At 37.3% G+C, this 14,930-nt stretch overlaps 1 protein-coding gene across 1 annotated transcript in view; it reads left to right on the forward strand.

Annotated features, from left to right (window-relative positions):
- LOC111156788 (translation machinery associated 16 homolog) overlaps positions 1-14,930 on the forward strand; it is a 35,703-nt gene that overhangs the window by 14,629 nt on the left and 6,144 nt on the right. Inside the window, exons 3-5 of the mRNA XM_022517854.1 lie at positions 11,195-11,232; positions 12,531-12,615; positions 13,761-13,909. Of these exons, the coding sequence (XP_022373562.1) occupies positions 11,195-11,232; positions 12,531-12,615; positions 13,761-13,909 (272 nt within the window). The remainder of the gene's footprint in view (positions 1-11,194; positions 11,233-12,530; positions 12,616-13,760; positions 13,910-14,930) is intronic.

A 14,930-nucleotide genomic window follows, 5' to 3' on the forward strand; every position in this document is an offset into this window, starting at 1 on the left:
TTTTTTTTTTTTTTTTTTTTTTTTTTTTTAAGGAGACATTTGATCTGTATTAAAAACAAACAAATACTGTTTCCTTACCTGTATGGTCTGAGCCTGAGGCATGTTTGCTTTATCCTTGCTTAAAAGATTTGGCAAAGGTTGGAAGACTTATTAAGTAAACATTAAACTAAGTATTCTTCTTAATGTAATTAGAGAGGATCAAAAGAAAAGGGGAGGGAAGTAGCTTATTTAAAGATGATTTAATTCTGTGTCTGTGAGATCTAAAAACTCAGCTTATATATAGCGCTAGTGTTATACATGGCAATACTTTAGGAAATACTGCTTTAGAATTTGACTAAATTCTTTGATTCACTGTAAGTGCTTGTGTCAGTGAACCTACAGTCTTTGTATGTTGTCAGGTATTTTCAGGATTTTATGCACTGATTTACAGAATCAACATTGTGAAAGAATTATGGAAGGATAAAACTGAACAACATGGTAATTCCTGTATAACTTATTCTCAGGAGGTCCCATTATTGGCCAAGCCTCCATTTTTATAGTACAGAGTTGAAAGGTATTACTTAATTTTTTCTACTTGAGCAATGTTCTAAACAAAATTTTCTCATTTATTTTAATTTTTTTTTTTTTTTAAGATTTTACTTATTTATTTGACAGAGATCACAAGTAGGCAGAGAGGCAGGCAGAGAGAGAGGAGGAAGCAGGCTCCCTGCTGAACAGAGAGCCCGATGCGGGCTCGATCCCAGGACTCTGAGATCATGACCTGAGCCGAAGGCAGAGGCTTTAACCCACTGAGCCACCCAGGCGCCCCTTCTCATTTATTTTAAAGGAGTCATCACTGTAACCGTTATGCTCCAGAAGCAAACACAGTTTTAGTATGTCTAGTGTATTTTATGAACAAGCTTAGATGGCTGTCACAGATGTCAGTTTTTTGAATAGCAGCATCATTGACCATGAGTCATATTTCATTTAAATGGCATAAACACAAATAGCATCTTAAAATACTGCTGATCTTTCTGCACTAGAATAGTACTTCCAGCAAGACAGAAATGCTGAGTTGCATATTTTGGAGAGATGGTTGGTGACAAGATACTGAGACTCTTGGGACAGCGATGAGCAAGATGATAGAAAAGATACCAGCGGTATTTAACTTGAACTTGAATTTAATTTGCTTTATTTACCTATTGCTGCATAAGAAATTCTATGGCATCAGAGCAGTTTGAAAGTTTTTTGGTCAAGAATTCCAGTGCCACTTAACTGCTTCTCACTCAGAGTCTCTCACAAATCTGTGTTAAAATGTTGACTGGGCATGCATTCATCTCAGAGCTTAATAGGGAGAGGTGCTTCCTAGCTTACTTATGTGGCTATTGGCAGACCTCAAGTCTTGGCTGCCTGGTAGCTGGAGCATTATTTCCTTGCCATATGAGCCTCTCTATAGGCTACTCACAATATGGTAGCTTGGTTCTGACAGAGCAGAGGCTCTGAGATAGAACAAGAGAGGGTGGCCAGGACAGAAGAAGTCTTTGAAACTTAATTTCAGAATGATATCCATCGCTGTTGTGCTATTTTATTTGTTATAAGTCTCTAGGTCTAGCCAGCCATACTCAAGGATCACCAGGCCATGACTATTAAGACACAAGAATCAGTGGGGGGACCATTTTAGACACTACCACCTTTTGTGAACTATCTGCCTACCAAAAATATGTGGTTTTCTAAGGAACAAAGGTAGCCAGGTAGCTTAGAGTACCCAGGTTCTATACTTTTATATAGAACTGAGGACTCTACCACTTCCTAAGATTCCATTTTAGGGAGAAACACAGGTAGGTGGGGAGATCAGGGAGGATATTTATGTTGTAGTGCCTTTGACTAGTGGTCGGGGATACAAAAGCAGACCCGCTAGGTTAATTAAATTGCTTCTTATTGTTAGGCTCTGATTACTTAAAGATACTGCAGGAGTGAATAGCAACAGAATGAGAGCACAAACATGTTTTTCTTCAGTATTTGAATGCTCTGACTTAGGTCTATATGGAATATTGCTTTTATTCATATTAAAAGAAACTAGTATGTTTTGGAGACTAGTGCATTTCAAGGGATGTTCAATTTACAGAGAGCACATGGCCTTTTTTTTTTTTTAAGTTTATTTATTTGAGAGAGAGTGCATGTGCGCATGAGCAGGAGGAGGAGCAGAAGGAGGGCAGGAGAAGCAGACTCCTTGCTAAGCAGGAAGCCTGTTGAGGGGCTCTATCCCATGATCCTGATGTCATGACCTGAGCCAAAAATCAAGAGTCAGATGCTCAACCATCTGAGCCACCCAGGTGCCCCAGCACATGACCATTGTGTGTTATTTTTGCTTTATTTTATGGTTTCTCAACATAGCAATATTTTGTTGGTATGTACTGTCACACATAGAGTATGTCCTACACAGTATACGACAAAGAACTCTAGATACCAAAAGAAAATGTCTTAATATGGAAAATTGACAGAGAGAAACTAAGCATAATGGGTAAAAATCTAAGAAACTACTTTACAGAATTAATCTCAAATCACTTTGCTTTTCTGTATCCCAACTGATAACCATTCTAGATCAGGCCCCATTGAGTTCATTCAGAATTATTGCAACCTGACTTCTAACTAGATTCTTTTGTCTAGGCTTAATTGAAAGGAATTAAATTTTTCTCCCTTATTATGAGTATTCTCTGTTTTTTAAAGTCAACTTTGAGGTATAAATAACATTCAGTAAAATGGTCATATTTTCAGTGTACAGATTGGGCTTTTCACAATACATTAGTCTAACCACCACGATTAGTGTGTAGTGCCATTTTCATCCATCCAAAGGACTTCCTTGTGCATCTTTTCAGTCATTCCTCACCCTTTACCGCTAGCCTCAGGCAACCCCTGGTTTTCTTTTTATTTTGATAGATGAAATTTGTCTTTTCTGATTTATAAAAATTTTTTTTATTAAACATAATGTATTATTAGCCCCAGGGGTACAGGTCTGTGAATCGTCAGGCTTACACACTTCACAGCACTTACCATAGCACATACCCTCCCCAATGTCCATAACCCAACCACCCTCTCCCTACCCCCTTCCCCCGGCAACCCTCAGTTTGTTTTGTGAGATTAAAAGTCTCTCATAGTTTGTCTCCCTCCTGATCCCATCTTGTTTCATTTTTTCTTTCCCTACCCCCCAAACCCCCCACTTTGCCTCTCAAATACCTCATATCAGGGAGATCATATGATAATTGTCCTTTCTCTGATTGATTTATTTAGCTCAGCATAATAACCCTCTAGTTCCATCCATTTCGTTGCAAATGGCAAGATTTCATTTCTTTTGATGGCTGCATAGTATTCTGTTGTGTGTGTGTGTGTGAGTGAATACACCACATCTTCTTTATCCATTCATCTGTTGATGGACATCTAGGATCTTTTCATAGTTAGGCTACTGTGGACATTGCTGCTGTAAACATTCAGGTGCACGTGCCCCTTTGGATCACTACATTTGTATCTTTAGGGTAAATACCCAGTAGTGTGATTGCTGGGTCATAGGGTAGCTCTATTTTCAACTTTTTGAGGACCCTCCATGCTGTTTTCCAGAATGGCTACACCAGCTTGCATTCCCACCAGTCAGTGTAAGAGGGTTCCCCCTTCTCCACATCTTTGCCAGCATCTCTCATTTCCTGACTTGTTAATTTTAGCCATTCTGACTGGTGTGAGGTGGTATCTCATTGTGGTTTTGATTTGCATTTCCCTGATGCTGAGTGATGTGGAGCACTTTTTCATGTGTCTGTTGACCATCTGGATGTCTTTGCAGAAATGTCTGTTCATGTCCTCTGCCCATTTCCTGATTGGATTAATTTGTTCTTTGGGTGTTGAGTTTGATAAGTTCATTATAGATTTTGGAGACTAGCCCTTATTATCTGATATTTCATTTCCGAATCTCTTCTCCCATTCTGTCAGTTGTCTTTTGGTTTTGTTGACTGTTTCCTTCGCTGTGCAAAAGCTTTTGATATTGATGAAGTCCCAGTAGTTCATTTTTACCCTTGCTTCCCTTGCCTTTGGCAATGTTTCTAGGAAGAAATTGCTGCAGCTGAAGTCGAAGAGGTTGCTGCCTGAGTTCTCCTCAAGGATTTTGATGGATTCCTTTCTCACATTGAGGTCTTTCATCCATTTTGAATCTATTTTTGTGTGTGGTATAAGGAAATCGTCCAGTTTCATTTTTCTGCATGTGGCTGTCCAATTTTCCCAACACCATTTGTTGAAGAGACTTTTTCCATTGGACATTCTTTCCTGCTTTGTCAAAGATTAGTTGACCATAGAGTTGAGGGTCCATTTCTGGGCTCTCTATTCTGTTCCATTGATCTATGTGTCTGTTTTTGTGCCAATACCATATTGTCTTGATGATGATAGCTTTGTAATAGAGCTCAAAGTCTGGAATTGTGATGCCACCAACTTTGGCTTTCTTTTTTAACATCACTCAGGCTATGTAAGGTCTTTTCTGGTTCCATATAAATTTTAGGATTATTCGTTCCATTTCTTTGAAAAAAATTGATGGTATTTTGATAGGGATTACATTAAACGTGTAGATTGCTTTAGGTAGCATAGACATTTTCACAATATTTGTTCTTCCGATCCATGAGCATGGAACATTTTTCCATTTCTTTGTGTCTTCCTCAATTTCTTTCATGAGTACTTTATAGTTTTCTGAGTACAGATTCTTTGCCTCTTTGGTTAGGTTTATTCCTAAGTATCTTACGGTTTTGGGTGCAATTGTAAGTGGGACTGACTCCTTAATTTCTCTTTCTTCTATCTTGTTATTGGTGTATAGAAATGCAACTGATTTCTGTGTATTGATTTTATACCGTGACACTTTACTGAATTCCTATACAAATTCTGGCAGATTTGGAGTAGAGTCTTTGGGTTTTCCACGTAAAGTATCATATCATCTGCAAAGAGTGAGAGTTTGACTTCTTCTTGGCCAATTTGGATGCGTTTAATTTCTTTTTGTTGTCTGATTACTGAGGCTAGGACTTCCACTATTATGTTGAAAAGCATTGGTGATAATGGACATCCCTGCCATGTTCCTGACCTTAGTGGAAAAGCTCTCAGTTTTTCTCCATTGAGAATGATACTCGCTGTGGGTTTTTTTCATAGATGGCTTTGATGTTATTGATGTATGTACCCTCTATCCCTGCATGTTGAAGAGTTTTGATCAAGAAAGGATGCTGTACTTTGGCAAATGCTTTTTCAACATCTGAGAGTATCATATGGTTCTTGTTTGTTCTTTTATTAATGTATTGTATCACATTGATTTGCGGATGTTGAACCAACCTTGCAACCCTGGAATAAATCCCACTTGGTCATGGTGAATAATCCTTTTAATGTACTGTTGAATTCTATTCGGTAGAATTTTGCTGAGAATTTTCACATCTGTGTTCATCAAGAATATTGGTCTGTAATTCTCTTTTTTGATGGGGTCTTTGTCTCGTTTTGGAATCAAGGTCATGGGGACCTCATAAAATGAGTTTGGAAGGTTTCCTGCCATTTCTGTTTTTTGGAAAAGTTTCAGGAGACTAGGTATTAATTCTTCTTTAAATGTTTGGTAGAACTCCCCTGGGAAGCCATCTGTCCCTGGGCTCTTGTTTTTTGGGAGATTGTTGATGACTGTTTCAATCTCCTTACTGGTTATAGGTCTGTTCAGGTTTTCTATTTCTTCCTGGTTCAGTTTTGGTAGTTTATAGATCTCTAGGAATGCATCCATTTCTTCCAGATTGTCAAATTTGCTAGCGTATTGTTGCTCATAATATGTTCTATAATTGTTTGTATTTTTTTGTGTTGGTTGTGATCTCCCCTCTTTCATTCATGATTTTATTTATTTGGGTCCTTTCTCTTTTCTTTTTGGTAAGTGTGGCCAGGGGTTTATCAGTCTTATTAATTCTTTCAAAGAATCAGCTCCTAGTTTTGTTGATTTGTTCTACTGTTTTTGTTTGTTTGGTTTCTGTTTCATTGATTTCTGCTCTGATCTTTATTATTTCTCTTCTTCTACTGGGTTTAGGCTTTCTTTGCTATTCTTCAGCTCCTTTAGATGTAGGGTTAGGTTGTGTATTTGAGACTGTTCTTGTTTCTTGAGAAAGGCTTGTATCGCTATATATTTTCCTCTCAGGGCTGCCTTTGTGTGTCCCATAGATATTGAATAGTTGTGTTTTTATTATTGTTTGTTTCCGTGAATTTTTTTCAATTCTTCTTTAATTTCCTGGTTGATCCATTCATTCTTTAGTAGGATGCTCTTTAGCCTCCATATGTTTGAGTTCTTTCCAACTTTCCTCTTGTGATTGAGTTCTAGCTTCAGAGCATTGTGGTCTGAATATATGCAGGGAATGATCCCAATCTTTTGGTACTGGTTGAGACCTGATTTGTGACCCAGGATGTGATCTGTTCTGGAGAATGTTCCATGTGCACTAGAGAAGAATGTGTATTCTGTTGCTTTGGGATGGAATGCTTTGAATATATCTGTGATGTCCATCTGGTTCAGTGTGTTATATAAAGTTGTGATCTTTATTTCCTTGTTGATCTTTTGCTTGGATGATCTATTTCAGTGAGGGAGGTGTTAAAGTCCCTTACCATTATTGTATAATTGTTGATGTGTTTCTTTGATTTTGTTATTCATTTGTATGGTAGGCTGCTCCCATGTTAGGGGCATAGATATTTAAAATTGTTCGATCTTCTTGTTGGACAGACCCTTTGAGTATGATATAGTGTCCTTCTTCATCTCTTATTATAGTCTTTGGCTTAAAATCTAATTGATCTGATAAAAAGATTGCCACCCCAGCTTTCTTTTGATGTCCATTAGCATAGTAAATTATTTTCCACCCCCTTACTTTAAATCTGGAGTTGTCTTTGAGTCTAAAATGAGTTTCTTATAGACAGCATATTGATGGGTTTTGTTTCTTTATCCATTCTGATACCCTGTGTCTTTTGATTGGGGCATTTAGCCCATTTACATTCAGGGTAACTATTGAAAGATATGAATTTAGTGCCAATTGTATTGCCTGTGAGGTGACTGTTTCTGTATATTGTCTCTGTTCCTTTCGGGTCTACTAGTTTAAGGCTTTCTCTCTTTGCTTAGAAGACCCCTTTCAATATTTCCTGTAGGGCTGGTTTGGTGTGTACAAATTCTTTTACTTTTTGTTTGTCCTGTAAGCTTTTTATCTCTCCTTCTATTTTCAATGATAGCTTAACTGGATATAGTATTCTTGGTTGCATGTTTTTCTCATCTCGTGCTCTGAATATATCATGCCAGTTCTTTCTGGCCTACGAGGTCTCCGTGGAATAGTATGCTGCCAATCTAATATTTTTACCATTGTATGTTACAGACTTCTTGTCCCAGGCTGCCTTCAGGATTTTCTCTTTGTCATTAAGACTTGTAAGTTTTACTCTTAGATGATGGGGTGTGGACCTATTTTTATTGATTTTGAGGCGGGTTCTCTGTGCCTCCTGGATGTTGATGCTTGTTCCCTTTGCCATACTGGGGAAATTCTCTACAATAATTTGCTCCAATATACCTTCTGCCCCCCTCTCTCTTTCTTCTTCTTCTGGAATCCCAATTATTCTAATATTTTTTCATCTTACGGTATCACTTATCTCTCGAATTCTCCACTTGTGGTCCAGTAGTTGTTTGTCTCTCTTTGGCTCAGCTTCTTTATTCTCCATCATTTGGTCTTTTATATCACCAATTCTCTCTTCTGCCTCATTTATCCTAGCAGTAAGAGCCTTCATTTTTGACTGCACCTTATTAACAGCTTTTTTGATTTCAGCTTGGTTAGATTTTAGTTCTTTTATTTCTCCAGAAAGGGCTTTTATTTCTCTAGACAGGGTTTCTCTAATATCTTCTATGCCTTTTTTGAGCCCAGCTAGCACCTTGAGAATCATCATTCTGAACTGTAGATCTGACATTTTACCAATGTCCATATTGATGAGGTCACTAGCCTTTGGTACTGCCTCTTGTTCTTTTTTTTGTGGTGAGTTTTTCCACCTTATTTTATCCAGATGAGAATATATGAACGAGAGAATAAAATACTAAAAGGGTGGCAAAGACCCCAGAAAAATGTACATTAAGCAAATCAGAAGAGACCCTAAAGTAGGGGGAGAAGAAAGAAGGTAAAAAGAAGTTTAAGAAATAATACATGTTTTAGACTGGTGAATAGAACAGAGTTACCCATTTGATTTTGGGTGTATTTTGGTCTCCTGGAAAAAACTACCATCCAAAATTTTAAAGAAAGAAAAAACTTATATATGTACTAAAATAAGGGTAAACACGATGAAGGGATAAAATATGACTGTAAGGATGAAAATTTTAGAAAAATTCTAAAAACAGAATTGATAAGGTAAGTTGGTTGGAAAAAGAAAGTGGAGGGAATTTGCTCAGGCTGGAGACTAGAACAAAGCCCTGTGCTAGATTTAGGGTATATTTTGATCTATTAGAAGAAATTGTATCCCAAAAATTTTTTAGAAGAAAACACCCTATATGTATTCAAAAAATAAAGTTAGATACAATGAAGGATAAAATATGACTATAATAATGAAGGTTTAAAAAGTTTTTTTTTAAGGAAGGTAGTGTTGAACTAGTTAAAAAACGTGGAAAGAGGAAAAGTAAAAATAATTAGAATAAGAAAAAAATTTTAAAAATTATTTAACTTTGCAAGACTAAAGAATCATGGGGAGAAAGCCATGAACTCCATGCTTTGCTTTCCCCTCTTCTGGAATTCCGCTGTTCTCCTTGATCAGTGAGCTTGGTCTTGGCTGGATGTTCTTGCTGATCTTCTGGGGGAGGGGCCTATTATAGTGATTCTCAAATATCTTTGCCCAAGGCCGAAATCTCTGGCCCGGAAGAGTGGAGAGGTGGGGCCCCCTCCTCAGTGCACCCTTGGAGAAAAGCACTCAATCACTCCCGTCTCCCTGGCTTCCAGCCCCGCTCCAAGCTCACCCAGCCTGTGACCGAGCTTCTCTCTTTCTGACACATAGCCCCATTTGGAATCTCCAAACCTAGCAGATTCCTGCCTCCAGAGAAGGAAGGCGGGTTTCCCCAGATCTGCCAGTTGTGGGGTCCCTGCTCAAAGAGCAGTGGCCTGATTGTGCCTGGGATCACAGTTTAAGGTAACCCCAAGCTGAGAGCTCACTCCTTGGCTCCGACTCTGTAGCCAGCTTTCCCGCTCTGATACCTGCAAACTCTGCTACAGTCAGCCCTGATCCTTCTGTGACCCTGCAGTACCTGAGACTGTATTGTCTCCCCAAGGGCTCCATCCCCACTTTGCCTCTGGAGTGATGTCCCTCAGTGGAGCATACTTTTAAATGTTCGAATTTTGTGCTCTATTGCTCCACCGCTTGCCCGGAAGCTGGCCCCTGCCCCCGCAGTCTTTCTTCCCTTTGCTTCAGATTGACTTCTCCACATGTTCTACCTTTTAGAAAGTGGTCAATTTTCTGTTTCTAGAATTGCTGCTCTTCTCTTTGATCTCCTGTTGGGTTTGTAGGTGTTCTGAATCGTCTTTCCTAATGTTTTATATAAATGAAGTGATTATATGTAATTTTTTGTGCCAGCTTCTTAGCATAATGTTTATGAAATTTACCCATATTCATGTATTTCACATATTAGTTGTCTTTCTTACTATTGAGTAGTATTCAATTGCATGGATCTGCACTTTGTTTATTCATTTACCTATGATGTTCATTTGGATTATTTACAGTACTGGGCTGTTATTGGGGTCTGCAAACTAAGAGTCCAGCCCCAGTTTTTATTAGAAAGTTTTAGTGGAAAGCAGCTAGCTGTGCCCATTCCTTTTGTATTGTGTGTGGCTGCTTTTAGGCTACGATGGCAGAAATCCGTAGTTGTGATAGAGACTGACCACATTTCTCTGGCCATTTAAGAAGAAATTTTTCAGCCTCTGCTATTATGAATAACGCTGCCATGAATGTTCACGTACAGTATTTGGACACTTGCTTTCATTTTTCAGTTCCTAGAACTGGAATTGCTGGGTCATACGGTGATTGTATGTTAAAACACATAAGAAAATTGAGTTTATATGAAATTAAGTTTATAAGAATTGCTGGTCATATGATAGGTGTCACGTTTAAGTATGTAAAAAATTGCTTTATCCAAAGTGATAGTATCATTTAATATTTTCATCACCAGTGTATGAGAGTTACATTCTCTCCATATCCTCTCAAACTTGCTGTATTATCAGTTTTTAAATTCTAGTGGTTGTATGATAGTATCTTAGTTTGATTTAATTTTTACATTTTGATAACTAATGATATTCACGTATCTTTATATGCACTTACTAATTATTTCTATGTCTTTGATATGGTGAAAAGTCTGTTAAAATCTTTTGCCCATTTTGGTATTAGGTTGTCTTCTTAAGTTGTAAGAAGTGTTTGTATAATCTGAATGCAAGTCTTCTGTTAGTTATTTGTATTGTGAATATCTTTCCCCATTCTGTACCTGAAATTTTTTATTAAAAAGGGCTTCATTTTATTTCTCCAGTTTTCTAGTTGGTTAAAGTGGGAGGGTAAATCTTATCTGCTTTGTTAGTCAGGGACAGTAGATTTTTTTGTTCATTGCTGTATCTAGTGAGTAGCATAAAGTGCGGCAAAAACTAGCTGTCCAAAGGTGTCTTCTGAATTAATATTTAGAATGCCAACAATAGGAATCATGTATTACCTAGACTGTTTTCTGAGAATAAATGAGTTATTTTTCCTTATTATCATTCTTTCAATTATGAAAAGTAAACATGCTGTTTTGTTCCTGTTGAAGTTTAAAAGGTGATACTAGGGCATTTTGGTCTTGGTGGCTGCCCTCCATCTTCTAGAAGGTATTCATTACTCTTTTGTGCACAACTATTACCCACCTGAACGTTCATAATCCAATCAAACTTTTTTGTGTTTTCAAAACTGATTTGTTCTATAGGTGTCTTTTAGTCATTAGTCACTGAAGACCCAAAGAAAAGTTTCTAGTAACATTTTGTTCCAGTTACTTAGAAGAAAAGCATGGTGTTCAGTGTTTCTGCATTAACAAAATTAATTTCATATGTAGAAAAGAGTGATCCTTGAATTAGAGTTTTGTGGGCAGTTTTTGTTTTGTTTTGTTTTTGATAGATTTAAAAATTTTTTTTGGAAATTTTCTAACACATGCACCTTTTCTTTCAAGATTGAAGAATGAAAAGGCATTGCGTCTCAACCTTATTGGTAAGCAGATTTACTCATTTGACACTCTGACTAAATTGTAGTGAAGTTCTGTTCTGTGCCTATTTTTCTTTTGATTCTTTTAGGGAATTTTCTTTACTAAACTTAATTAAAGTAAAATCAATTGTTAACTCTTAGAAAGTGTTAATAATATCTAGCTGTTTTTCAGAAACTAGTTTATATTTACCTACCTATATTTGTCTGTCTTTCTATCTATTTATCTATCTCTGAAGTTTAATTCTAGCTCCCTAACCATTAGAATTAGGAAGGATTATGGCCTAAGTATTTTGGAAACAGAAATTTAGTGATGCGGATACATGCATCCTCAGTCTGTATCTCAGTGTCACAATTATTTTTGGGGGGCAGGAGGGGCAATATTGTTAGTAAATTTTTACTTACAAGCCTGATTTCAAAATAGGGATTCTTAGGGGGCGCCTGGGTGGCTCAGTCCATTAAACATCTGCCTTCGGCTCAGGTCTTGATCTCAGGGTCCTGGGATCGAGCTCCATGTCAGGCTTTCTGCTCAGCGGGAAAGGGAAGTCTGCTTCTCCCTCTCCCTGGGTGCGTTCTCTCTTGCTCGCTTGCTCTCAAATAAATAAATAAAATCTCCTAAAAAAAAAAAATAGTGACTCTTGGGCTTTGGTTTTGTTGTTGTTGTTGTTGTTGTTTTGTTTTGTTTAGTCTTCGGCTTTTCTTGAGCACTGATCTCTTATGCTTTCGCAGATAATAGAATAGTATTTCTAAGTAGGTCATCCATATCTAAGGTAGGGCCATTTCTTGATCTGTAATATTTGAGAAATCTAACTGAAAGTGACCCTGATGGTCAGATTTACTCTTTGCACAGTATCTGACAGATCTTGCATTGTTAATATATTTACTAATTTGAAGCCTTGGACAGGCCACTTAACCTTTCTTATGTGTGAATAGGAATAATAATATTATATCCTTGTAGGATTATAAAGCTCTTAATATATAGCCTGATTTTTAAATACTTAGAACTTCATGTTCTGTTAAATTTTCTTTCTTTCTTTCTTTCTTTCTTTCTTTCTATACATCCTTATTGGATAACAAATATATACTAAAAGGCATCTCTCCCACCCCTGTCTCCCAAATTAAAATGTGACAGTTTGCTTTCTGACAGACTGGTTTAATTAGCTTTGAGCCCATGCAAGCCTTTATATTTAACATTGACATAAATTTTGATATTATTTTAAACACATTGATGTTGGAAAGTACAATGAATACTCATTGCTTAAGTGACAATTTACGGTGTTAACCTATCTTTGTACTTGGTATTATAGGTGAAAAACTGCAGTGGTTTCAAAGTCATCTTGATCCCCAAAAAGTAGGATATTCAAAGAAAGATGCTTGTGAATTAATTGAAAGGTAAACACTGGGCTCATTATGAGCAAAGGATCAGAAAAGGGAATTCTCTAACCTGGTTCTTCAAGCGACAGATTGCTGTTCTGGATTTATAGAGGAGTAAATGGGCTTTGTTATCAAAAAGGTTTTAGATTCACATCCTGGTTTAGCCACTCTAGTAGGTTTATAATATTTCTGAGCCTCAGAGCGTTACTTAACCCAGTTTCTTAGGATCAGGAAAGGCTTCTTATGGAAATATTATCTAAAATGACTTCTGAAGAGTAAAGGTTAGCAGATTGAGGTAAGTTAGTTCTTGAAGAGCCTTTAGGCAGAGAGAACAGCTTCAGAGTTAAGAGTGACATATTTAGTGATCTGCCAGACATTAAATATCATCAAAATAATAGGTTCAAGGAGGGCATTGTGACAAGTACAGTTCACCAAGGACCTCAAGTATCACTGTAAGAGTTTGGACCTTTTCAAAGGACGTTGGGAGCTATAGGCTTTTTATAGTAGGTACCTGAGATGATCATATTTAAACCTTAGAAATGTCACAGTAGCGAGAATGGTGATGGCCTGAGGGTACATGGCTTTGACCAGGACACTGTTGGAAGGCTGATGGAGCAATCTGGGCAAGAGATGATGCTGGCATATGCATGTTTTTTAGCAGTATGGTGAAAAGAAATGAAGATTCCAGAAATATTAAGAAGATAGAAAGTCTAAATCATTAGTGAAAACTTAGGTTGGCATAAAAGGGAGAAAGTGGAGTCAAGGAGGACATGAACGTTGTTCACTTGGGAGATGGTTGTACTATTTGCTGACGTAGAGAGCCAAAGAGATGGAACAGGTTTGGTGGGGGAGGGATGGGGACAGTGGTGGGCACAAGTTCACTTTTGAGGGGTTCAGCTTCCATGGGACATCCAAATGGAGAGTTCCAGGAGGTAGTTGAATATGAGGATCTGGAATTCAGGAGATATTGAATAGCAGGCAGTGATCTGGTTGCTGAAATTTTGAACACAGGTTATCCAGGGACAGTCTGAAGTCTGAGGACATGAAGAACTTAGAAGTATACAAAAATTTCAAGGATAGGTGAAGGCTGGGGTTTGTTTTAAATGAAGTAATATAAGCCAAATGTATAGACCTGTAACTCAAATTGCATTCTTATTTCTCAGGTATTTAAATCGATTCAGCAATGAACTAGAACAGATTGAATTACATAACAGCATCAAAGACAGGCAGGGAAGGCGGCACTATTCCCGGGAGACAGTCATCAAGCAGACAATGGAGCGTGAGCGACAACAGTATGAAGGATATGGCCTTGGTGTGTTCTCTGTGATTTTCTTTTTTTCTTTCTAAATTCATAGCCATATCAGATTTGTAATTCTTTTCAAAGGTTTCATTTTATTTATTCTATTTATTTAGTTTAGATTGAATTTCTTTTTGATTTCCTTTCTTTTGTGAGTATGTCAAATTTATTAATTTTTTTTCTTACATTCTCAGAACTGTCACTTGTGATAATGACGTCATATCTTTCTACCTTGACAATAAAATTTTCATCTCCCTCTGGCACATTCCTGATTTGCTTTATTGTGGAGTTACCACTTGCCCATCTCTAACTACAGCTATGTTTCTTTAGAGTAGGTGCTATGCCCTTCTTATCTTTCTAATTTTTGAAGGACCAAGCTATCCTTGTTGTTGTCATTCTTGAAGAACTAGAAATCGAACATTGATTCTTAGCATTGAAGCATTTCTTACCATTCTTAAAGACAAGTTGTTAATTTACCAACATTATCTTAAGAAAAAGCACTTAGGGTAGTTAAGGCTTGCAAAACCCACAAACAGGTGAGGACCCAGAGGCAACATGGCCTGCAAATGGTATTTGATTGGCTTGTTAATTGTCAGTCTAGGAAAATCTAGCAATTTCACATGAAACATGTAGATTTCTGGCTTTTTAAAAAAAATCAAATGGTCTGGTAACATAATCTGCTTCAGTGGAGTAACAGCTTTCCCTTTTAGACTTCATCATATATTCTCAAGTTTGCCATGGCCCTGAACATTACTTCATTCACATTCTGTTTCAGGTCCATGTTACAGCATTTATAGTATGTGGATTTGCTTGATAAGTACAGTACAAATAAAATATTTAGTAGCAAATTGGGTTTTTAAATTCTGATATTAACAACACTGAAGTATAGGACCATAAGGAAAATATCCTGTAAGTAACTGTTGTGTTGGTCCCAGCCTGTTGATAGCGATTCTGTCAGCTAGAAATACCTGAGGCATTCACCTGGGCCGTTAATACATGAGTTGAGCCCCCATAGGTATTTCCCCAACCAGAGCCA

This window comes from Enhydra lutris, unplaced genomic scaffold (assembly GCF_002288905.1).
Source record: "Enhydra lutris kenyoni isolate GAN:26980312 unplaced genomic scaffold, ASM228890v2 scaffoldscaffold3, whole genome shotgun sequence".
Lineage (NCBI taxonomy): Eukaryota > Metazoa > Chordata > Mammalia > Carnivora > Mustelidae > Enhydra > Enhydra lutris.